General features: G+C 38.4%; 1 protein-coding gene across 12 annotated transcripts in view; it reads left to right on the top strand.

Moving 5' to 3' along the window:
* SCMH1 (Scm polycomb group protein homolog 1) overlaps nucleotides 1–25,463 on the top strand; it is a 232,628-nt gene that overhangs the window by 105,288 nt on the left and 101,877 nt on the right. For all 12 annotated transcript variants that reach the window (XM_030942574.1, XM_030942568.1, XM_030942572.1 and 9 more), the window contains 2 exons: nucleotides 10,696–10,784; nucleotides 14,879–15,122. In XM_030942574.1, coding sequence (XP_030798434.1) covers nucleotides 10,696–10,784; nucleotides 14,879–15,122 — 333 coding nt within the window. The remainder of the gene's footprint in view (nucleotides 1–10,695; nucleotides 10,785–14,878; nucleotides 15,123–25,463) is intronic.

The following is a 25,463-nucleotide window of genomic DNA, read 5'->3' as shown; positions in this document are numbered from 1 at the left end:
AGTGAAGAGGTTAGTAATAGGTACAGAGTTTCAGCTGGGGAAAATGAAAATGTTCTGGAGATGGATGGTGGTGATAGTTGCCCAATAATGTGAATACACTTAATGTCACAGAACTGTACACTTTAAAATGATTAAAACTGTAAATTTGATACATATTTTACCGCAATAAAAAATTACCAGGCATGCAAACAAGCAAAAGAAAAACCAATTATAATAAGAATCCAGAAATCACACAGATTATAGAATTAATAGGCAACGGCATTAAAGCAGTTGTTTATATTGCATATGTTCAAGAAAATAGAGGAAATTATGAGTAGAGAAATATAGGATTTAGATTTAAACAAATTGAACTTCTAGAGGTAGAAAATACAATATAATATCTCAAGTGAAGAATAAACTGAATGATCCACAACATATTACTGCTGGAATTGCTGCAGGAGGAAGATCAGCATACTTAAAAACAGCAGTATAAACTATCCAAATGAAACACAGAGAGAAAAAGAACTGAAAAAGAAAGCATCAGTGAGCCATGGAACAACCTCACGTAGCCTATAACATATATAACTGGAGTCCTGAAGGAGAGATAGGGAGCACATAAGTAGTTATTAGAAAAATAATGCTTGAAAAATTTTCGAATACTATGAAAATTATAACTTCACAAATCAGAGAAGCTCAATGAACCCCAAGCAGGAGGAATATGAAATAAACCACACAAGGCACATCATCATCAAATTGCTGAAAACCCATGATAAAGAGAAAAATCTTAAGAGCAGCGAGAGAAAAACAAGCATGTGATATACAGAAGATCAAAGAATGACAGCAACTTCTCGTCAGAAACAGTGCAAGCCAGAATACAGTGGAGCAGCATTTTTAAGTTCTAAAAGGAAAAGAAGTTGTTAAGCTAGAATTCTATACCAAGCAAGAATGTCTTTCAAAAATAAAAATGAAATGAAGACGTTTGCAGACATATACAAAAGCTTAGAGAATTAATCACAAGCATATCAGTACTACAAGAAGTGTTAAGTGAAGTCCTTCAAGCAGGAAGAAAATGATAACATGGAAAAAATAGATCTCTGCAAAGCAATGAGGAAAATTTGTAGGTAAATATAATAAAATTTGTAGGTACATATAATCATTCAAAAATAGCTAGGAACTCCTAAAAGAGCAATGTGCAGAGAGTAAGCCCGTTAGGTATTAAAACATACTTTAAAACCTCTATAATTAAAATTATATGGAACTGGCATGTGAATAGACAGGCTGAGCAGTGTAAAGTAAATAGCAAATCCAGAGATAGATCTGACTGTATATGAAAATCTGCTATATGATAAAAGTAGTGTCGTAGTTTGCTGGGGCTGTCAGTGAAATACCACAGACTGTCTGGCTTAAACAACAGAATTTTTTTTTCTCATAGTTCTAAAGGCTAGAAAGTCCAAGGTCAAGATTCTGGCAGGGATTGGTTTCTAGTGAGGGTCCTCTTCTTGCTTGCAGACAGCCACCTTATGGCTGCCTTCTCACTGTGTTCTCACAGGAGAGGGAAGAAGGAAGGGAGAGAAGTGGAGGGAGAGGGAGAGAGTTCTTCCGCTTCTTATAAGGCCATAGTTCTGTCAAATTAGGGCTGTACCCCATGACTTCACTTAACCTTCATCATCTCCTAACAACCCTGTCTCCAGGTACAGTTATATTGGGGATTAGGACTTCAACATATTAATTTGGGAGATGGAGATTCAGTCCATGATAGTTGGCATATTAAATTGGATAAAATTGACTTTTTCATAAGTGACATTGGGATAAGTTGATAGCCATTAGGAAAAGATACAATTGAATCCATATATCACAGCATATGTCAGAATAAACTGCACATGCGTTAGAGATCAAAATGTAAAAAAAAATGACTATATGAGTACTAGGAAAACAAATTCCTTTATAAACTTGGGGTGGTCTAAGTCTAGATAGACCGATAAATTTTACTTTGTAAAACATTTTTAGAGAAAAAAAATACTCCAAGCAAAGCTAAAAGACAAATGATAAATTGGAGAAAATATTTGCAACGTAAAGCACAGATAAATCTCCCTAATTCATAAAGAACACTCATAAATAGAAAAATTTTTAAAGACTAAAACTTATAGAAAAATGATCTTAAGGCATGAACAGTTGACAGAAGATACACAAATGGTCCTCAGACATATGAAAATACACACCACCCTTAATAAAATAAGTGCAGATTAAAACCACACTGAGATGTTCTTTCTTACCAGATTGACAAAAATTCAAAAGCTTGAGGAGATAGCAAGGCTGTGGGGAAATAAGCGTTCTCATTTTTTTTTGCTGGGAACATGCAGAATGGTACAATTCACACTGGAGAGGGAGGGCATACGATTCAGCAGTATCTGAGAAAAGCCACATATGCATTTATTAGTTGACCCAGGGATCCCACTTCAGGAATTTGATTTTAAAGATATTCTTCCACAAAAATAAAGCAACATACACATGGTTATTTTTTTTTTGCAACATTAAGAGATTGATTGAATGTAATATAGTACATTCACACAATGAAGTACCATTCAACCATAAAATAGAATGAGGAAGAGCTCTATAAACTAATATGGAGTGATTTCTAAGATATATCATTAATGTGAAAAAAGAAAATTGCAAAAAGTATATATAATACGCTAACTTTTGAGAAAGAGAAGGGGAAATATGTATGTATATACATATACACACATATATAACACATGAGATTATATATTTTAAATTTATTTTTGTAAAAAGAAACACAGGAATATCAAGCCAAAAAATAATGAAAAGGTCACCCATTAGGCATGCCTTGGAATAAGTTAGAAAGTACCGGGATAAGAATGAGGCTTTTGAGAATACCTTTTAATATTCTTTTGACTTTTGAATTAAATATTTTACTTAATAAATAAAATTAAACTAAAAAAGATGAATAAAGCAAACTCTAAAATTGGTTAGAAACAAACGAAACTGAATCAAATGGATATCATAACCACATTGAAAAAACTATTAATTCAAATAAATTTTTAATATAGAACCTTCACAGTATACCTTTAATATGGGGCATATTCTAAGGAAAACATGGACTGCAAAGAAATTCTGACTTCTTAATAATGTTTGTGGTTTTGGCATGGCCATCTGAGACTAATTTTCTGATACTGAAAATAGAGTGAATGAATAAATGAGATTCTAATATGGAAAAAGATGAGGAAGAACCCTATAGTATTGGATTTGAATTGGAGAGTATCCGTATCTACTCTGGCCTTTAAAATATATGTATGCATCCTATTCAAGTAATACATATAAGTAACATATGACTTGTATATGTATTTGTATATACATATGGGTTTCCAAGCACTGTTCATTGAAAAGGCCTAGAAGCAATTACATCTCAATAGCAATGAGGACACCTTGAGTTTGGTTTCTGAAAATCACCTGATACACCTGTAATCCCAACACTTCGGGAGGCAGAGGCAGGAGGACCTCTTGAACCTAGGAGTTCGAGACCAGCCTGAACAACATGGCAAGACCCCCATCTCTACCAGAAAACATTAAAAATGAGCTGGACATGGTGTGACACACACCTGTGGTCCCAGCTACTTGGGAGGCTGAGGTGGGAGTATCCCGTTGAGTCTGGGAGGTCGAGGCTGAAGTGAGCCATGATCATGCTATTGCACTCCAGCCTGGGTGACAGAGTAAGACCCTCCTCCAAAAAAAAAAAAAAAAAAAAAAATTAAAGTTGGAGGGAAGAAATCTCCTTTACAGAATGCCAGCCAATAAATATAGAAAGAAGGAGGCCGGGCACAGTGGCTCACACCTGTAATCCCAGCACTTTGGGAGGCCAAGATGGGTGGATCACATGAGTCCAGGAGTTTGAGACCAGCCTGGGCAACATGGTGAAACTCTGTTCCTACAAAAAAATGCAAAAATTATCTGGGTGTGATGACACGTACCTGTGGTGCCAGCTACTCAGGAGGCTGAAATGGAAGAATCGACTGAGCCTGGGAAGTTGAGGCTGCAGTAAGCTGAGATCTTGACACTGAATTTCAGCCTGGGGGACAAAGCGAAACCCTGTCTCAAAAAAATATGTGGAAAGAATGAGAGAAAATTACTTTTTTGCAACTATTTAAATAATTGAGTCAGGCAAGGGTAACCAATAAATGCTAAAACCATTAGGTAAAAAAACATACTGAGGAATAGAATATTCACAGTCTCAAAGTTTCTCTCCACTGATTGCCTATTAATTACAAAGGGAAGTTACAGTGAAGAACACTGTCAGTCACCTCTTAACGTGATCAAATTTTGTATCTTCAATAATTAGACAAACTGACATTATGTGCCTCCTGCAGTATTGCAATGAGAAATACTCCACATCACCTGTATAGTATTTTTTATCAAATCTCTTTAGCAGGCCAGGCCTAGCAGCTTATGCCTGTAATCCTAGCCAGCATTTTGGGAGGCTGAGGCGGGATGATTACTTGAGGCCAGAAATTCAAGACCAGCCTGGGCAATATAGCAAGCCCACCATCACTACAAAAAATAGAAAAATTGGACAGGTGTGGTGGTGCACACCTTTAGTCCTAGCTGCTCAGGAGGATCGCCTGAGCCCAGGAGTTGAAGGATGCTGTGAACCTTGCACCACTGCACACCAGCCTGGGCAACAGAGCAAGACCCTGTCTCTAAATAAATAAATAAATAAATAAGCTCTTTAGCATGAATGTAATTATGAGGAGACAATCAGAAGAAGTCCAAACTATGGGACATTCTGTAAAATATAATCCAGACTCTTCAAAAATGTCAGTGTCATACAAAGCAAACAAAGGGCAACAGGACTATTCTACATTAATTCTACATTAAAGGAGACTGAAGAAACATGACAACCAAATGCAGTATGTAATTCTTGATTGGATCCTGTATTTAAAAATCAAACAGTTTTGGCCGGGCGCGGTGGCTCAAGCCTGTAATCCCAGCACTTTGGGAGGCTGAGACGGGCGGATCACGAGGTCAGGAGATCGAGACCATCCTGGCTAACACAGTGAAACCCCGTCTCTACTAAAAATACAAAAAAAAAAACTAGCCGGGCGAGGTGGCGGGCGCCTGTAGTCCCAGCTACTCGGGAGGCTGAGGCAGGAGAATGGCGTAAACCCGGGAGGCGGAGCTTGCAGTGAGCTGAGATCCGGCCACTGCACTCCAGTCCGGGCGACAGAGCGAGACTCTGCCTCAAAAAAAAAAAAAAAAAAAAAAAAATCAAACAGTTTTAAAGAACATTTTAGGGACAAATAAGAATATTTTTAATTAAATTTCCTGAGTGTGATAATACTGCAATTTTGTAGGGGAATGTCTTTTTTCAAATATACTGATGTATTTAGGGGTGAAGTGTCATAACATCTCCAACTTTCACATAGTTCAGGGGTGGAAGTATTAATATATGTAGATGAGAAGCAGATGTGGGAAAATGGTAATAGTTGTTGAATCTAGTTGAAGGGTACATAGTTGTTCATTATATAGTTTTTGCTATTTTCTCTAGGTCTATAACTTCAAAATAAAATTTAAAAAATAAAATTATATAATTGTACATATGTGTGTGTGTTCATGTTCCTCAGGCCTCCTCTGGACTTCTTTCTAGAGTTGCTGAATCAGAAGCTCTAGGTAATGGGGCTTGGGATTCTGCGTGGCAAAATGGCTGTCCTGAGATTCTGACACAACTGGTCTTTATTTGGAAAACATTGCTCTAGAAGAGCATCCTTTTCCATTAAAATCTTGTATGGTGTATATGTATACATATGTGTGTTCTGTTCTCATAAGGGATGTTACTCCCTTGCAGAGGAGTCCTCCAAGGACAAAGCATGTAGTAGAGTAGAATGATTCTCCTCAGTTATCTCAAAGCTACCACTCTTCTCCTCGCAGCTCCCTATTATTACTGACTGATTCTTCTACTTAATATTGTGATTGTTTCTTCTAAAGAGAACTGTCTAGAGCATAGTTCTCAAACTTGGCTACCTGTTAAAATTACCTAGGGAGCTCTTAAAATTTTCAGGGTCTAGGCCTTAACTTCAGATCAGTTAAATAAGAATTTCTGGGAGTGGATCTGATGTATTCTTTAATGTTCCCCAGGGGATTCCAGTGTCCAAGTTTGAGAGTCACTGAACTAGAGTAGAAGTTAGCCTCTATTGAGGCCCCTGGTCAAGTGAGTCAGGATCTCAGTGTAAACTGCTTACCTAGCAAATTTGGTCACATGCTCTAGTATATACAATGACTTGAAAGGAATCCTTTGTATGTTTCTGTCACTGATCAATTCCTGGTGTGAATGCTGTTCTGTTACCTGCCACGAGAGGGCATGGACTATAATTATATTATAGTCCTGCTGCTCCACATGTATGTATGTATGTATTGAGGCAGAGTCTCGCTGTGTCACTCAAGCTGGAATGCAGTGGCACAATCATAGCTCACTGCAGCCTCGACATCCCTAGGCTACAGCAGTAATCCTGCATGAGCCTCCCACGTAGCTGGGAATACAAGCACACACCACCACACCTGTCTAATTTTTTCTATTTTTTGTAGAAACAAGGTCTCACTATGTTGCCTAGGCTGGTCTTTAAATTCTGGGCTGAAGTGATCCTCCTGCCTCAGTCTCCCAAAATGCTGGGATTACAGGTGAAAGCCACTGTGCCCGGCCTGCTGCTCCACACTTAAATTCAGTTTCATCAGTTAGCCAGTTTAAATAGATGGACCCTAGCTTATCCAGTGATCCCATAGTCTTGGGAGCACCTAGAAGCACTTTAGAAGTGGTTCTTTATGAAGTTTTAAAAAATAAATCCTTGTTAAACACAGAGCACTTGCAGCCTGTGTTTGGAATTAAAAGAGATCTGACTTTGTAATATTAACTTAGCCACTCACTACCTTAGTTGTGTGACTACTGGTAAGTTGTTTTACCTTGACTTTTAACGTTGAGTTTCAGGGGCCTCACCTGCAAGATCATTAATAAATTCTGCCCTGTATGGTTTTTGTGGATTAAGTAGAATAACATGATAAAGCATTCATCAGTTTTTGGCACTCATTTAATAAATGGAGGGTTTTTTCCTTAATTCAATAAAACTATCAAGGATCTTCTAGTTGGAGAAGACATACACATTAAACTTTTTAAAAAGAAAATTCAGATGGTGATAAGGGCTAGGAGTAAATAAGAAGGAAGCAGGTTAGATTTAGGAGGCTGTTTTGGGTAGTCAAGGAACACCTTTCTGAGGAAGTGATGTCTCAGCAAATAACTAACTGTAAAGAGTTGATTAAAAGGTGTTTGAGGCAGAGGGAAACAGCTTGGTATATTTGAGAACAGAAAGACCAATGAAGGGGGGTACAAGGGAGTGGTAAGAGATGAATAATGAGGAGTAAGCAAGGTCCAGATCATGTAAGCCTTGTAAACATGAATAATAAAGAGTTTAGATCTATTTTGTGTTGTGAAATTTAAGCATAAGGTAATGTGACCTGATTTATATTTTTAAAAACTAAACATATTATTCTGGCTGCAAAAGTGGAGGCCTGAGGTCCAGTTAGAAGGCTGTTGCAATTGTCTAGGCAAGGTTTGACTCTGGCTTAGATAGGGTAATATAGCAGTAGAGATGGTGACATGTGGGTTGATCTAGCATATATTAAGCAGGAAAGCCATCAAGACTTGCTGATTAATTGGGTTTGGTGGGTGATAGAAAGGGAAAAATCAAGGATTACTTCTGGTCTTTTTGGTCTGAGCACCTGGGTTTAGTAGGGGGTGCCACCTGTTAAACTGAGATGGGCTAACTGGAGGAAAGAACAAGTTTGGAGGGAATAGTAGAATCAAGAGTACTGTCTTATACTTACTCATTTTATGATTTCTTAGACATCCAAGTAGAGTTATAGACTGAGGTAGTTGGATATGTGAACATGAAACCCAGAGCAGAGGTTTGGGCTAGATATATAAATTGACAGTCATCATTTAACAGGAAGAAAGTGGGGGCCAAGAAGAAGACAGAAGCAATGACTGATCACTGAGGTACTCTACATTTAGAGGTTAGGATTTCCTCTTACCCACCTGTCCTTTTCCTTATAGGCACCCTAGGTCATTGCCTAATTTGAATATAGCCTCAAATTACTGTTTTTATCTTCCTTATTTTCTCTCTTTCACAAGTTTATGACTCCAACTCTTCTTACCTAGAGACAGTGTGGTAGGACTGAGTGATAAAATATTTGAAGATACTAATGTGATGATTAGTTATGAAAGCTCTGGAGACAAAGTAGTTGGGTTCATATCCTGACTCTGCCATTTACTAACTTACTCACTTTGGATATTTTACTTAATTTCTCTAAGCCTCAGTTTTTTCATCTATAGTTATAAAAATAATAGCCAGTATTTAAACTCCTGCCTATATGCCAGGCAGTGTTTTAAGTCATTTGTGTGTATTAGCTTATTTAATCCTTAGAACAGCCCATTGATTCTTATCCCACGCTGTTGTTGAGGAAACTGAAGCTAGAGAGAGGTTTTGTAATTTTCTAAAAGTTATATACCTGGTAAGCAGCAAAGCTGAATTTAAACTCAGGCAGTCTGGCCCCAGAAACAGTGCTACTCTTCTAGTATCTGATTCGAAATAGTAGTAGTGATCCACTGCAAATGCTTAGCACAAGGAGCTGGCTCATGATATGTGTACAATAAATGTTAACTTTTGGAGGCAACATAATGTAATAAAACAGTGTAATAAACATAGTCTAATAAAAGAGAAACAAATAAGAAGTCTTGGGGTTCCAGCCTGACACTATAAGATTGGCTTGTGTGACCATGAACAGGTTTCGTAGCCTCTTGACTTGGCAGTTTTGTCATCTGCAGTGTAAGATCTTTGTACTTCATGGCCTCTGAGGTCCCTTTCAATGTTAAAATTATCTACTATCTGTGATTGCCCAAGAATATTGAGATAAATTACGGATATACTTGAATTTGAAGGGATAGAGTCCCACTTCACCTAATGGGTTGAGGAATAAGATATCTTAGCAATGTCTTGGGTTCATAATATTCTGCTTTGTCCCTGTACTCTTGAAGGATTCTGCTGGTAGTGAAACGTAGTAAAGAACCACAAACTTTGTTATCCAACCACCATATATTGAAATCTTTCTCCACCATTTACTAGCATGATCCTAGACAAGCTGCTTCTCTGAGTTTTCATTTTATATCATCTATAGAGTAAGGATAATAATAGTGCCTGCCCATGTTATTATTTCAAATATTGAGTAAGAAATGACATATAAAATGTTTACTACATGGTAGGCATTCAATATATATTAACTATTATGATAATATTATAATGATTTCCAGAACTGAGAGGATTTTTTAGCTCCTTAAGCTTCAGATGAGATAGAAACCTCTCAGTAACCCCTACCTCAAAAATGGAATTGGGAATTACATGGCTAGGCACTCTACTCATTGATAACTATAGGCATGAAACCTGAATTTTCTAATTGTGCAGGCCTCCCTATACCAAGGTGTACAGACCACTTCTCTAAAACAGTAGTGCCTTGCTTTATCTTAATCCGTAGGTGTACCAAACCACTCATGGCAAAGCTGCTCTGGGTTTGGCTTGCTTCAGCCCTCCCTGACCTAAGGAGAGTTGTTTTCCCACATACACACCACGCCTGAATTTCTGGAGGGATTTAATTTTTTAAAACCACAGTCAAAAGAAGAGTAGCAGTTAAAAACCCAGCTCAAACCAGGTTAGAGAGGGAAAAAAGGAGGAGGCAGGAATTATTAACTTATATAACCAAGAAGTCCAAGGATTTATGTGGTGTTGAGTGTCTGAGTACAGGGTTTTAAAAACACTTATGTCTCTCCATTCCATGCCTTACTTTGGCTTTATTCTCAGTTCTGTTCTCCATGTAGCAGTGCCCAAACCGCGAACATCCTTATGAGCATGTTCTCAGACAAAGAAAGATTTTCTTCTCCCATGTCAATCTCATGTCAGAAGACAACTGGCCTAACTTGGGACATAGACACATATACACTCTTGGTCTAGGGGAATTTGATGCTCTTAAAGAGCTTCTTTTTACTCTTAATGCAAAATGAAGATTTTTGGATAGGACGATCCTCTCCAATGTCATTCCTTGGTCCTTAGTTGTTTAAGTAAACAATGAACTTCAAAAAGTATTTTGTACTCGGTGTGTGTATGTGTGCAAGACAGAAAGTGATAGAGAAGTAGTGAGTTAGTTTATATTGAGAGGAACCAAAATTATTTACTTATATATTGGGTTTAGCAATTGACATGTTTGGTTTCTTCTTAAGAGATTATTAGATCCCCTTTCATACTCTACTGTCCAGATCATCTCTAAGTATTCGTTAATCCTATCACATCATTTTTGGATTTTTCAAGGAAAGTTTTCTAGGTATTATGTTGTGTGTTCTGTAATACTTGTCTTAGGAAACTTGGTTTGGAGACTCTGTCCCACTATTTACAGCATTACCTTGGACAAGTTACATTCTCTCTTATGTGCCTCATTTTCTTCATCTGTCTAATGAGGTGTTTCTTCTTTTCAACCCTTAAGTCCTTTCTTAACAGTCTGTGATTCTGTAACTATCACAGCATAGGAGTAGCTGGATTGCAAAGGCAGAACTTGATATCACCATTCATTTTTGAAACATTTTAAATCTGTTGCCCATTATGCTTGCTGCAGGATTTCGGCTGAATGCATCTTCATGGCCCATGTTCCTTTTGAAGACGTTAAATGGAGCAGAGATGGCTCCCATCAGGATTTTCCACAAGGTACGCTAACCCTCATATATCACCAGCTCCCAGCTGCTTAAGGTTAAATATTGAGCCATTGATGTCCACATTTACTTATGGCCTAAAGATGCCTTCTCAGAAATTAGTTCAGAAGGATTTTTTAGTAGCTTATGAAGCAGCAATTATCCCCAGAGGAATATATTAGACTATAAAGTCCCATATATTAGATTATATGGTCCCAGCTGCCAGTAATCTCTGTCTACCTGTCGGGGTTGTTAAGAAGTTAAAATGTATTATTAGTGGAATATATGAAATGTAATACAAATCTAAAGGAGCTATTCTTATTATAGATCTTGGAGTTCTGTAGAGTTCATGTTCTAAACAGAGAAAAGGAGACTATTTTTACTGCCTACAATATGTTTGGGAATTTATATATACTATCTCATGTAATACCCACAGCTAACTTTATGAACTAAGAATTAGTATTTCCATTTAAAAGTTAAGGAAACAAATACTTTTGAATTGGGAGCTTGCTCAAGATCACGTTGCTAGTAAGTGGCAGAACAGGGACCCAAAACCTGTATTTGTTCTTGCTTCTCAAGAAGTGAGGCAGTGAGTCTATCTGTTGAATTTTCTAATGGAGTAAAAGTTACTGTAAAGTGTATTGAATTAGGTTTGCCTATGCTGCTAGTTAAGTCTCAACACTAAGAGCATCCTGCTTCTGAATTACCTAGCACCTATGTAACTCAGGAGTAGTTATTGTATTCTTTGGGACTAGAAATAAAGATGAGTTTTAGACTTTGCTATGCCAGCTATGCAGTCAAAATCTTAAAGGGATCTGCCAAGACTCCAAGTAGAATGTTTAACTTCTGGATCAGTGGAGGAGGAAAATAGAAGAAAACTCAGTTGATTGAAAAGGAGAAAAAAAGAACTTTGGAAATTGAAATTAAATAAAAACATAGACAATAAGATAGTTGTAATAAATTCAGATACATTAATTATCACAAGAAATGAGCTTAAGCTCATTATAATCATACATAGATCAGATTTTAAAAAACCTAGCTATATGCTATGTATAAGAGACACTAAACATAATGACAAAAATGTTGAAAGTAAAAGAATATCTACAGAGAATGGGGATGATGGAAAACAAATTTTTTAATTTTAAAAAAATAAAAGAATATGAAAGATGTGTCAGATGAACTTTTATCAAAATAAAGCTGGTATAAACTATACGGAAATCACACAAGACTTTGATACTAAAAGTCTAAATGATGCTAAAAGCATTGAGTCCAGGAATTTGAGACCATCTTGGGCCACCCTTAGCAAGACCCCATCTCTAGAAAAAATTTAAAAATTAGCTGCGAGTGGTGGCATGTGCCTGTAGTCTCTGCTACTTGGGAGGCTGAGGTGGAAGAATCACTTAAGCTCACAAGGTTGAGGCTGCAGAGGCTGCAGGGAGCTGTGTTTGCACCATTGCACTCCAGCCTGGGTGACACAGCAAGACCCTGTTTCTAAAAATAAATAAATAAAACACATTAAAGAGGTCACTGTCTAATGATAAAGTACAGTTCTCCAGGCAGACAAAACAGTCATAAATGTACATGCTCCTAGAAAATGTAATCTTAAAGTATAATAGAGTAAAATTTGACAAGAGTACATGGCGAAATTGGAAAATCCATAAATCACTGAGGAATATTTTAAGATTTATCTCTTAACAGTCAAGCACACAAAGAATTTGTAACAATCAAGCACACAAGAATTTGTATGTCAGTCAGCATAAGCTAATAATCAGTATCGAATAAGTTGGTCAATTTTTAAAAATCACTTTATTTGCATTTAAAGTAACAGTTAAATTTGAATGATTTGAAAATAAATTTTTAAAATGCCACTTATGATAGCAATGGAATTGTAATTTGCCTAGAAAACAATGTTAGTGAAAAAGCATGAGATATTTATAGAGGAAATTTTTAAATGTATGTTGAAGAAATCTGCATTAAAGAAATCTTGGCCAGGCACGGTGGCTCATGCCTATAATCCCAGCACTTTTTGGGAGGCCGAGGTGTACGGATCACTTGAGGTCAGGAGTTTGAGACCAACTTGGGCAACATGGTAAAACCCCATCTCTACAAAAAATACAAAAATAAGCCTAGTGTGGTGGCATGTGCCTGTAATCCCAGCTACTTGGGAGGCTGAGGTAGGAGGATCACTTGACCCTGGGAGGCAGAGGTTGCTGTGAGCCAAGATTACACCACTGCACTCCAGCCTGGGTGACAGAGCCAGACCCTTTCTCCAAAAAAGAAAGAACGAAATCTTAGCAAATGGAAAAGACTATCATGTTTATGGATGGGAAGGCTTGATAGTATATAATAAAGGTTATTTCCACCCAAATTCATCTGTAAATTCATTGTAATTCCAGTCAGAATCCTAATAGGGTTTGTATATGGAACTTGAAAAACTAATTGAAATGTATATGAAAGATGGAGAATGAACAGCAAAAACAATATTGAAGAATGACAAAGTAGGGGGACTTTTCCTATCAGATATCCATTTAATAAGACTATGTTATTGTTACAGGATCAGGCAGTAAGATTAAGGGAACAGAATAGAATGTACAACACAGTTTTTGAAACTTGATCTGTGTAACTGCATTACAAATTAGCACCCAGGAACTGTCCACACTTCTGGTGAAAGTATACAATGTTAAACCCCTTTGGAAGACAAATTAACAATATTTGATAAAGCAGAAGATGTATATATCTGCCTTATAACCCAGGAATTCTACACCTAGTTGTATAACCTAAAGAAACCTTCCCGGCCGGGCGCGGTGGCTCAAGCCTGTAATCCCAGCACTTTGGGAGGCCGAGATGGGCGGATCACGAGGTCAGGAGATCGAGACCATCCTGGCTAACACGGTGAAACCCCGTCTCTACTAAAAATACAAAAACTAGCTGGGCGAGGTGGCGGGCGCCTGTAGTCCCAGCTACTCGGGAGGCTGAGGCAGGAGAATGGCATAAACCCGGGAGGCGGAGCTTGCAGTGAGCTGAGATCCGGCCACTGCACTCCAGTCCGGGCGACAGAGCGAGACTCCGCCTAAAAAAAAAAAAAAAAAGAAAGAAACCTTTCCACATGCGTACAAAGAAGTGCAAGAATGTTGGTTAAAACTCTTTTAAAATAGTAAACAATTGGGCTGGGTGCTGTGGCTCACGCCTGTAATCCCAGCACTTTGGGAGGCCAAGACGGGTGGATCACGAGGTCAGGAGATCGAAACCATCCTGGCTAACACGGTGAAACCCCATCTCTACTAAAAATACAAAAAAGAAAATTAGCCAGGTGTGGTGGTCGGCGCCTGTAGTCCCAGCTACTCGGGAAGCTGAGACAGACAGGAGAATGGTGTGAACCCGGGAGGCAGAGCTTGCAGTGAGTGGAGATCACACCACTGCACTCCAGCCTGGGTGACAGAGCGAGACTCCGTCTCAGAAAAAAGAAAAAAAAAAAATTAGTAAACAATTGGGAAGAACTTTAAGTGTCCAAAGGAGAATGAATAAATTTTGATATATACATACAATGAAATACTATTATGAGTTAAAATGAACTTGAAATACTATTACGAGTTAAAATGTATCAACATGGGCAAATTTCAAAAGCATACTGTGGAACAAAAAAGCAAATTGTACAATGATATATGCAGTATACTACAATTTATATAAAATTTAAAAGTGGGCAAATGGCTATGTACGTATATAGTAAAATATAAAACATGCATGGGTAGCTGTTACCTCCATGGTAGGTAGAGGGGGAATGGAATATGGGAAGGGCACAAAGGGAGATTCAACTTTATCTGCAACCTTTTATTTCCTTTTTTAAAAAGCTGAAGCAAAGTTGTCAAAATGTTAGGATTAGTTAAGTAATACTTTAAATATTTAAATATTTTAAATTTTTAAATAAAATATTTTAAATTAAATATTTTAAATACTTTAAATAAAGTAATACTGTAATTTAAAAGAAAGGCTATATATCCATTATAAATCTTATATAGCAGTCACTTTTTAATCATCCAAATGAGATAGTAGTCTATTGGCATAATGGCCTCTTTTTGTGTCTAGGTGTGTATATTTCTGTTTCTTATCTAGGAGCCACCATCGCCTTCCCACAACTTCTTCAAAATGGGAATGAAGCTAGAAGCTGTGGACAGGAAGAACCCTCATTTCATTTGCCCAGCCACTATTGGGGAGGTTCGGGGCTCAGAGGTGCTTGTCACTTTTGATGGGTGGCGAGGGGCCTTTGACTACTGGTGCCGCTTCGACTCCCGGGACATCTTCCCTGTGGGCTGGTGTTCCTTGACTGGAGACAACCTACAGCCTCCTGGCACCAAAGGTAAAGGCCCATCTACATGCTCTTGAAATCATGACCCAGATGATAAGGCAGATTACCCAGGTCTGTCATGATCATGTCTTCACCAGTGTACTTCACTAGTATGCAGGGGAGGAGAAAGGGCCAGCAACTTAGGTAACAAGCCAGGTCTACCAGGGAGCAATTAGAAACAGTAAGTATTAAGTGTTAAATGAAGCCGCATGTGGCATTTGGGATAAAGTAATAATTCCTTGCTCTACATATCCTGGTTTATTCTCAGGCAACTAGCTTTTCATCTCTCTTACTTTTGTCCCTAATCCATTTCAAAGTTTGAGTACTAGTATTCCCAAGGCACACACCTTCCTCTGACCTTAGGGGCTTTGGATAAGAGCTGGAGTAACACTGTATTGTGAAAATAGTTGAGAAGCACTGTAGCAGGATGATAAAAAGAACAAGCTTTGAAGTAAGATAGACATGGGTTTGAGGCCCGTCTCTGCCTTTTATCAGTTGTGTAGTTCCTTAAACTACAAATTCCACATCATGAAGTAGAAAACCTACTTCATGAAGTTATTGTGAGGAATAAATGAGATTACATGGGTAAAATGCTTACATCTGATGACTAGCAAGTGCTAAACAAATTTTTATTGTATTACTGCTGCCATTATATTCTATATTATAACTATAACATACTATATGATTATTACAATATGCTATATTATCATTATTATAATACTATTATTATAAAACTAACCACTACCAATGAGAGAGTATATATAAAGTACTAGAATAGTGCCACAGACTAAATGAACAGTAAAATGATACAGATGATGACAGTGGAAAAGATCCAGAATAGATTTCGAGGTAGCTGCTTTTAGTAAAGATAATAATAATAATCTCATCCTCTTAAGTCTAAAAAGTACTGGTGAATCTGAGGGAATGAAAAGTCCCCCTTCTTATTGTCTGAGGATCTCTTTTCTAAACCTCTGTTGAATTCATTCATTCAATTAGCCAAATATTTATTGAGCACCTAATTGTAAGCCAAGCTGAGAATACACAAGTGACAAAAATGAACAACATTGCTGTGCTCATGACCTTTCCGTTCTAGTTGGCTGAAACAGATGGTAAACATTTAAATCAAGAAATAAGATAATTTCATATAGATAATTTTTATAGACAGAAATAAAATAATTTCTCCTAAGGAAATAAAGTATGATGGGATAGTGATAGTGAAGGTATAATTGTAAAGGGTTTTTTTTTTTTGTTTAACAGCTCTATTGAAATATAATTGACATAAGATAAATGGCATGCATTTAAAGTATACAATTTGAAAAGTTTTGACATATATATACATCCATGAAACCATTACCACAGTGAAAACAATGAACATATTTATCATTCACAAAAGTTCGTTGTAGAGGGGAAACTTGTTTAGGTAGAATTTCTTTTCAAGAAATTTGTCTGAAAAGTTGATACTTGAATTGAGACCTGAATGATGAGAAGGAGTCATCCAAGGAAAGAGACTTCCAACCAGGCAGAAGGAACAACTCATATAATGATGCTGAGACATGAGTGAGTTTATTATGTTCCAAGGGCAGAAAGCAGACTGCTCTGGCTAGAATGCATTGCCTGAGCAAGAAAGTGGTACAAGGGGCTGGGTGCAGTGGCTCACATCTGTAATCCCAGCACTTTGGGAGGCTGAAGCAGGTGGATCACCTAAGTCAGGAGTTTGAGACCACCCTGGCCAACATGGTGAAGCCCCATCTCTACTAAAAATACAAAAATTAGCAGGGCGTGGTGGTACGTGCCTGTAATCTCAGCTACTCAGGAGGCTGAGGCAGGAGAATCACTTGAACCCAAGAAGCAGAGGTTGCAGTGAGCCAAGATCGCACCAATACACTGCAGCCTGGGCGACAGAGAAAGACTCTGTCTCAAACAAAAGCAGGCAGTACAAGATGATGTTGGAGAAGTGGGCAGGCGCCAAATCATGTAGGACCTTGTAAACCAGAGTTGGAATATTGGATTTTATTCTAAACATGTTAGGGAACCATGAGAAGGTACTAAGCCAGGGAAGTGACAAGATTTGATTTACTTTAAAAAAGTCACTTGGACTTGTATCCAGAATATAAAAGAACACTTATAACTCAATAAAAAAGACAACCCAATTTAAAAATAAGCAAAGGATTTGGATAGATATTTCTCCAGATAACATACACAAATAGCCAATAAGCACTTAAGATGCTCAATATCGTTTGTCATTAGGGAAAGGCAAATCAAAGCCACAGTGAAATACCACTTCACACCCATGGATACAGCTATAAGCAAAAGACGGATAATAACAAATGTTGCTGAGGATGTGGAAAAACTGGAACCCTCTAACATTACTGGTGAGATTGGAAAATGCTACAACCACTTTAGAAAACAGTTTGGATGTTACTCAAAACGTTAAAGAGTTACCATGTGACCCAGTAATTCCACTCATAGATATATACCCAAGAGAATAGAAAACATGTCCACACAAAAACACATAATGAACATTCATGGCAGCATTATTTATAGTAGCCAAAAAGATAAAACAACCCAAATGTTCATCATCTGATAAATGGATAAATAAAATGTGGTATAACTATAGGACAAAATCTAATTGGCAATAAAAAAGGAATAAAGTACTAATACATTCTACAATATAGATGTATCTTAATAACATGCTAAATGAAAAAGCCAGTCACAAAAGATAATCACTGATGATTACATTTATATGAAATGTCCAGAACTGGCAAAAACATATAGACAGAAGTAGATTCGTGGTTGCCAGTGGCTGGGGGAGGGAAAAAGGGAAATGACTGCTATTGGGGTTTCTTTTGAGGATAATGAAAATGTTTTAAAATTAGGGGTGATGTTTGCACAACTCTGTGAATATCTTAGAAAACACTAAAATGTAGGGTGAATTTGTGGTATGTAACTTATGTCAATAAAGCTATTATCTAAAAAAATAACTTGAGCTGGTCTGTGGAGAATGAGTTGTACAGTGGTAATTATGGACAAGGAAGAAATGAGATTGCTTGGATTAGGATAGTCGCACTGAGGTGGAGAGATCCTGGGGCAGAATGAAAGGGAAACACACTTTTCTTGGCTCAGGAAAGTGCCACTCCTCTCTGTGATGCAAGAAACAAGTACCCTGGGGTCAGTATGGTAAATCCATTGTGAGGAAGCACTGTGAGGTAATAGCTCTATGGAAGCAGCAAGAAGAGAGGTGTGCTGGAACTGATAGCAGAGTCATTTTTGTTACTTGAGGCTAAAACAGGATAAGCCTTGGTGCTCTGGGCTTTATTCAGTTAATAGGTTAATTTTCTCATTTTCATGCCCAGGGAATTCACTGTTCTTTTGACTAATAAATCTAGAGCAGTTAGGTAGTTCTCCAGAGCCAACAGAGCTGACAGTCTTTGTGTCCAGGTTGCTGGATATGCATTCCTTTCTGGCAGCAAACCTTGCTGATAAGAAATATGACTCACTCTGTGGCTGATGCTTCCAGAGAAGTTTGCTGTTTTCCTCTCTTCTGTGTGTCTCTGGAGTCCTTAGATTTTCAACAGAAGATGGTCAGAGGACCAGGCTCAGAAGGTACAGAGAGGCCTTCCAGGTGACATTTCCAGACTAGGTGCTTCAGTCATCATTCCAGCAGTTAGGTTATTCCCTCTAACAAGTGTTTCCTCCCACACTTTACACCCTCAGTAAGTCCTACAAAAGTGTTTTCTATAACAGCAGAGGTTGGCCGGCAGTCTCAGTGTCCTGGCTAAGGAGCAAGTGATGCAATGTGGAAAAAATGTGGTTACTCAATTCATTTCACAAAACAAGTTGTTCTCTGTGTGTAAGCCTGTTCTCTTTCTAATCATACTATTTCCTCCTTCTTTCCTACCTTCTGGTCATTAGTATGCAAATGTTAAAAATTCGGACTAAGATAATGTTTCTTACTCATGGCAAATAGGAAAAACCAATATTTATTTAATATTCCTTTACACACAGATTTTCATTTTATCTTCTGGTAACTCTGAACAAGGTATAATTATTTTCAGATACATTTTATTTATGAGAAAACTGAAGTTCAGATAATTAAATGACTTGGCTCTGTTAATATTTGAGTCTAGAGAGTGAGACCATGGAGATCTTTTAGTAGAGCCACCTGTCAGGACCAGTGTCACTGAGGCATATTGTTTTCACACTTGTCTCGCTAATACTCTTCCCGTTCTCCTTTGGCCCTTCTTCAAAGCTTCATTTGAGACCCTGGATTTTGGCTTCCAAATCCTGATAAAAAATAGGAAAGAAGAAGTATGGTGTAATTTCAGAGCACTAAACTGGGTTCTAGTCCCAACCAGACTGCAAACTTGTTTACGTCATTGAGCAAGTCATTCTTACATGTGAGAGACTGAACTACATGATCCCTAATGGGCACTTTTACCTCTGTAATACTATTTAATTTAATGATCTTGGGAATAGGTAGCAGGTGACTCCTGTGCCTGTGTCTCCTACATGATTTTAGATTCATCAGCTCACCTATCTCCGCCTTTTTGAAGTAATTCCCATGTGCCAGCTGTCTGCTGCCTCTTTTTCTCCTTTTCTAAGCCAAGTAGTATCCTTTTTAGCTGCTAAACTCCTGTGACCAAGCGAACTCTGATGGGTAGTAACTACCAAGCTTCCAACTAATCCAGAGTACTTGGTTATAAAAGGCAGAAGCTTTTTACTTTCAGCTTATTTGTGACTTAAAATAAAACTGAAACAGATATATGCTTTACTTTTTAAATTTAAAAAGCAAAATGAAGTATTCAGTATATATGTCATGACTATGATGCTAATCATACCTTTAGCCATCATAATAATCCACTTGACTTCCTCTTGCTCTGATTTCAGGCTGGGAAAGCCAGTTTCAGATTATACCTTAGCTTCCTATGTAGATTGACAGCAGCAAGAGAACATGAGACCCAAGCTACTTTATATTTTTATTATAAATTAATATATTGCTATTCTGGATTAGTACATTTGTCTCTTGTGACTTCATATGTTGTTAAACTGGATCTGTCTGCTCTCTACATGCTAATCCAAATACGGGAATCTAGTGGAGGTGCTGCACTTTAGCATACCTGTTAGAGTACATGGTCAACCAGGCCTCTTTTACCCTCTCAGTCTACCCTTTCTGCCTGTGACAGGTTTCTTTGTACAAAGCAAAAATTTCAAAATCAGACTAACATTGTGGCTCATGTACAAGATTCTTACCCTGGTCTGGAGGGTAATAATTTGATGCTTAAAAACAAAACTTCCAGAATATCTCTTCCTTTTTTTCTTTGGAAAGTGCTTTCCATACTTAAAGAAAGTTCTCTTTTTGTTGTAAAACCACATAGGAAATTATGCCACAATCACTTTGGGATTCTGGGGCAGAAAGAGTTAAAATTGTAATCCTAGGCTAGGCGCAGTGGCTCACGCCTGTAATCCCAGCACTTTGGGAGGCCGAGGCAGGCGGATCATGAGTTCAAGAGATTGAGACCATCCTGGCCAACATGGTGAAACCCCATTTCTACTAAAAATACAAAAATTAGCTGGGTGTGGTGGTGCGCACCTGTAGTCCCAGCTACTCAGGAGGCTGAGGCAGGAGAATCACTTGAACTTGGGAGGCAGAGGTTGCAGTGAGCCAAGATCGTGCCACTGCACTCCAGCCTGGTGACAGAGCGAGACTCTATCTCAAAAAAAAAAAAAAAATGTAATCGTAGACTACAGAGAGAAAAACGAGGATAGAGGCAAGAATAATAGAACTAAGGCTAACTTGTAGGTCTCAACATGAGGTCACCTGATAGACTGATCTTCTTTATCCATCCATTTATTCAAATTCTAACTATCAAGTCATGATTAAGCACTAGTCATTGGTTCAGTTGATGGGGATTCTACCATTGAGTGTTACAGTTGTGTGAACATATAGACCAATAAAGAATTATTACTTTGGAGGAATAAAGTACAGAGGGACCCCAACCTAGACTGAGGGGATTGGAGGTTGGAAATCTCTATAACCTCCCTTGAACCTAACATGTCTAACATGGGCTGCTCTATAGCTATTGGGTAAATGGATGAATAAAGGACAGACTTCCAAACGAAGGCTTCCAAATGAAGTGATGTCTAAGCTGAAACCTTAAGAATGGCTAGCAGTGAAAACTGATTAGTGTAGGGCCAGAAGTTAAGAAAAAAAAAAAAAAAGTATGGTCAAGGAATTAAAAAATAGTTAAGGCCAGGCATAGTGACTCACGCCTATAATCCCAGCACTTTGGGAGGCAGAGGCAGGTGGATCATCAGGTCAGGAGTTAGAGACCAGCCTGGCCAATATGGTGAAACCCCGTCACTACTAAAAATACAAAAATTAGCTGGGTGTGGTGGCTGGCGCTTGTAGTGCCAGCTACTCAGGAGGCTGAGGCAGGAGAATCGCTTGAACCTGGGAGGCAGAGGTTGCAGTGAACCAAGATCGCGCCACTGCACTCCAGCCTGGGCAACGGAGCGAGACTCCATCTCAAAAAAGAACAAAAACAAACAAAAAAAAGTAGTTAAATGGCTAGATTGTAGGGTGTAAGGAGAGGAGCAGAAAGAGATAAGGCATAACAGAGGAAGATGTGAATGCTTCTCTCTTATAGACTGTCTTAAGGATCTGGATTTTTACCTTATGAGCATTGAGAACTGTATTAGGCCATTCTTGCATTGCCATAAAGAAATACCTAAGACTGGGTTATTTATAAAGAAAAGAGGTTTCATTGGCTCACAGTTCTGCAGGCTATATAAACATGTTGCTGCATAGCTTGGCTTCTGGGGAGGCCTCAGGGAGCTTTTACTAATGGTGGAAGGCAAAGCCAGAGCGAGCACATGGCAGTGTGGGGAGGGGGATGTCACACTTTTATTGCAACCAGAACTCACTATCTCAAGGACAGAACCACACCATGAGGAATCCACCCCCATGACCTAAACACCTCCCACCAGGCCCCACCTCCGATGTTGGGGCTTACAGTTTGACATGAGATTTGGGCAGGGACAAAATATCCAAACTAAATCAAGAACAATTGACCGGGCATGGTGGCTCATGCTTGTAATGCCGGCACTTTGGGAGGCCGAAGCGGGCAGATCACCTGAGGTCAGGAGTTCGAGACCAGCCTGGCCAAGATGGCAAAACCCTGTCTCTACTAAAAATACAAAAATTAGCTGGGCATGGTGGCATGCACTTGTAATCCCAGCTACTAGGGAGGCTGAGGCAGGAGAATCGCTTAAACCCAGGAGGTGGAGGTTGCAGTGAGCCAAGATTGTGCCACTGTACTCCAGCCTGGGTGACAGAGCAAGACTCTGTCTCAAAAAACAAAAACAAAAACCTGTTGAATGAGCTTTTAAGTTATAGCTCAGATTTGTGTTTTAGAAGGACCATTTTGGCAACAATGAAAGGATGGGTGGCTTCTAGATGCTGGAGTCAGGGACGTCAGTTAACAAGCTGTTATAATATTCCAGGTGAGAGAGAAAACTGAAGCAGTGACATTGTGGTGAGGATAAGATCGGGGTCGGGGTAGGGGCATATTCTTTGAATAAAGAAGACAAAATGCAAGTTCTTAAAGTATGCCACCTATTGTGACTATTTTATTTATTTAACAAGCCCTGTACAATGTAAAATAAGCCAAGTTTTCAGTTTAAGCATTTATGAGGAGCTAAAATTCTCCTTTCTGTCATGCCTAGGAAGTTGGGATTCTTTTCTACTTGGAGTCCATGTTAAATGGAACTAATTTATTAACTGCCTCTTTATGTCCCCACCACTTGGAACATGCCAATTATTCCGTAATATCTGTTAACTGAAATAGGTTATACTATATTTTCTGATTCCATTTCTGTTTATCCTCATCTAAAGCCGTTATTCAGATATTCACTTAATTACAAAAAATAAGATGACTACTCACATCTATGACAATTTTGATAGATTAAAAGCTATTTACGGCCAGGCACAGTGGCTCATGCCTGTAATCCAGCACTTTGGGAGGCTGAGATGGGTGGATCACCTGAGGTCAGGAGTTCAAGACCAGCTTGGCCAACATGGTGAAACCCCATCTCTACAAAAATACAAAAAAAAAAAAAAATTAGCTGGGCGTGGTGGCGGGCACCTGTAATCCCAGCTACTTTAGAGGCTGAAGCAGGAGAATCACTTGAACCCAGGAGGCAGAGGTTGCAGTGAACCGAGATTGCGCCACTGCACTCCAGCCTGGGCAACAAGAGTGAAACTGCATCTCAGAAAAAAAAAAAAAAAAAAAAACTATTTAAACTAATGTTACGGTTTTTAAATTTTGGAAACCTGATGGCCAAAAGTAAGAGTGGCTCAGGGCACTAAGATTTGTTTCCAAAGGCCACATTCACTCACGTCTCAGTTACTAAACACATGTACACCTCTACACCTCAACTACCCTCTGCCCTTCCCCCAACTTTTTTTTTCTAATAAGCCACAATGACCAGGAGGGTGTGGTCTCTACAGGTTTGGCAGCTAATATACCCCTCTTGTCTTCTGAGAAGGTGTGTTCACTAGCCACTAGTTGACTGTCAGAAAAGATATGAGCATGTTGGTTAATAAGTGAAGCAGATTCTTTTTTTGTTGATATGTAATGTACATTTTGATGGGGTACCTGTGATATTTTGATACATGCATATAATGCTTAATGATCAAATCAGGCTAATTGGGATATCTGTCACCACAAACATTTATCATTTATTTGTGTTGAAAGATTCCAAATCAAAGCTAACTTTTTGCTACCTTTAATGAGAATAGCCACTTAGCTACTATTTTCCCTTATATCCTCTCAGGTATATTGTGTCCAGACCTTGCCCTTATTTATATATCATTTCCTCCTTCCATAAACACACATACACATATAGTCTCTGTCTTATTTCAGCTTTGGCCTTGTGATCTCATCACATCTGGTAAATCTGTCCTTTATTCACCTATCTATCCACAGTTGTAGGCTCATGTAAGCAGTGCTAGGTTTAGTGGAGGTGATAGACAAGTATCTACCTCCCCAGTTGATTGAATGATTGAAATGAGAAAATTGGTGGCAAATGCATAGCACCGTGTAGCACATAGTAGATGCCCACTGTGTGTTAGTTGCATCTGAATCAAGATGCCCAGGCTTCTCAAGAATAGGGAACTGCACACAGCGCCAGGAAAGTGCTCTATTTTGGTCAGGAAGAATAAATATGAGATGAGGCTTGTGCAGTCAACCAGTACTCTCATAACTGATTTTTTCTTGATTATATACTTGTGGTACACAAATAGAAATAGGAAAATGGAGAAGTGAGATGGGTGGCAGTAGATTATGAAGCAGAGAATCTGGGTTCTCCCACTGATTGTAATTAGGTCTCCCCAAGGGACCAGATAAAAAACTCCCATTCCATACCTCTCTTCCAGAATCCTTAAGCTGCCCCTTTGACTCTGCCCATTCTTTCTCTCTCTTGCCCTCACAAACTCCACATGCCTGAGAATGGTAGCAGTTTTTGACCTGTGTAATGAAGCAATTGGCATCTCTCAAGCTGTTTGAAATAGTGAGATGTGATTTACGCAGTTCATAAATTTGACCACATTTACTGTTTTCTTGGGAATACATAGAACCCATATAGCGTTTTTTTGGCAAGCTTTTATTGTAACACCTACTGTGCCAGCATCAATACATGTCAATTTACAAAATCCCCAATTTTAAATAAGTGTTGATGATTTTCAGGAAAATCTTACTGAAAACCAGTGGTAAATTGTGTTAGTAAATTTCTTCCCTTGGACCGGGCACAGTGGCTCATGCCTATAATCCCAGAACTTTGGGAGGCCAAGGTGGATGGATCACTGGAGGTCAGGAGTTCGAGACCAGCCTGGCCAACATGATGAAACCCCATCTCTACTAAAAATAAAAACATAAAATAAATTAGCCAGGAGTGGTGGCTCATGCTTGTAATCCTAGCTACTCAAGAGACTGACACAGGAGAATCACTTGAACCTGGGAGGTGGAGGTTTCAGTGAGCCGAGATCACACCACTGCACTCCAACCTAGGTGACAGAGTGAGACTCTATCTTAAAAAAAAAAAAAAAAAAAAAAAAAAAATTCTTCCCTTGATTCCCTAGATTATTTTTGAGGAAATATTACAGTTATAAATGAGAATTTCTTAATCTTAATAATGACTTACTAGAAGAAAAACAAAACATAAGCATTTATATATGTTAAGAAGATGAGAAAAACCTGGCAAACTCAAACCAAGCAAAGAAAAAAGAGGAGGTTATGAGAGTGATGTGGGAAGAAGGCAGGATTATGGTTATAAGCTGTTAAAATTTATTGTCTT

Source organism: Rhinopithecus roxellana, chromosome 12 (genome assembly GCF_007565055.1).
Source record: "Rhinopithecus roxellana isolate Shanxi Qingling chromosome 12, ASM756505v1, whole genome shotgun sequence".
Classification (NCBI taxonomy): Eukaryota; Metazoa; Chordata; class Mammalia; order Primates; family Cercopithecidae; genus Rhinopithecus; species Rhinopithecus roxellana.
Note: the sequence above shows the minus strand (reverse complement) of the source record. Positions and strands in the feature narration are given on the sequence as shown.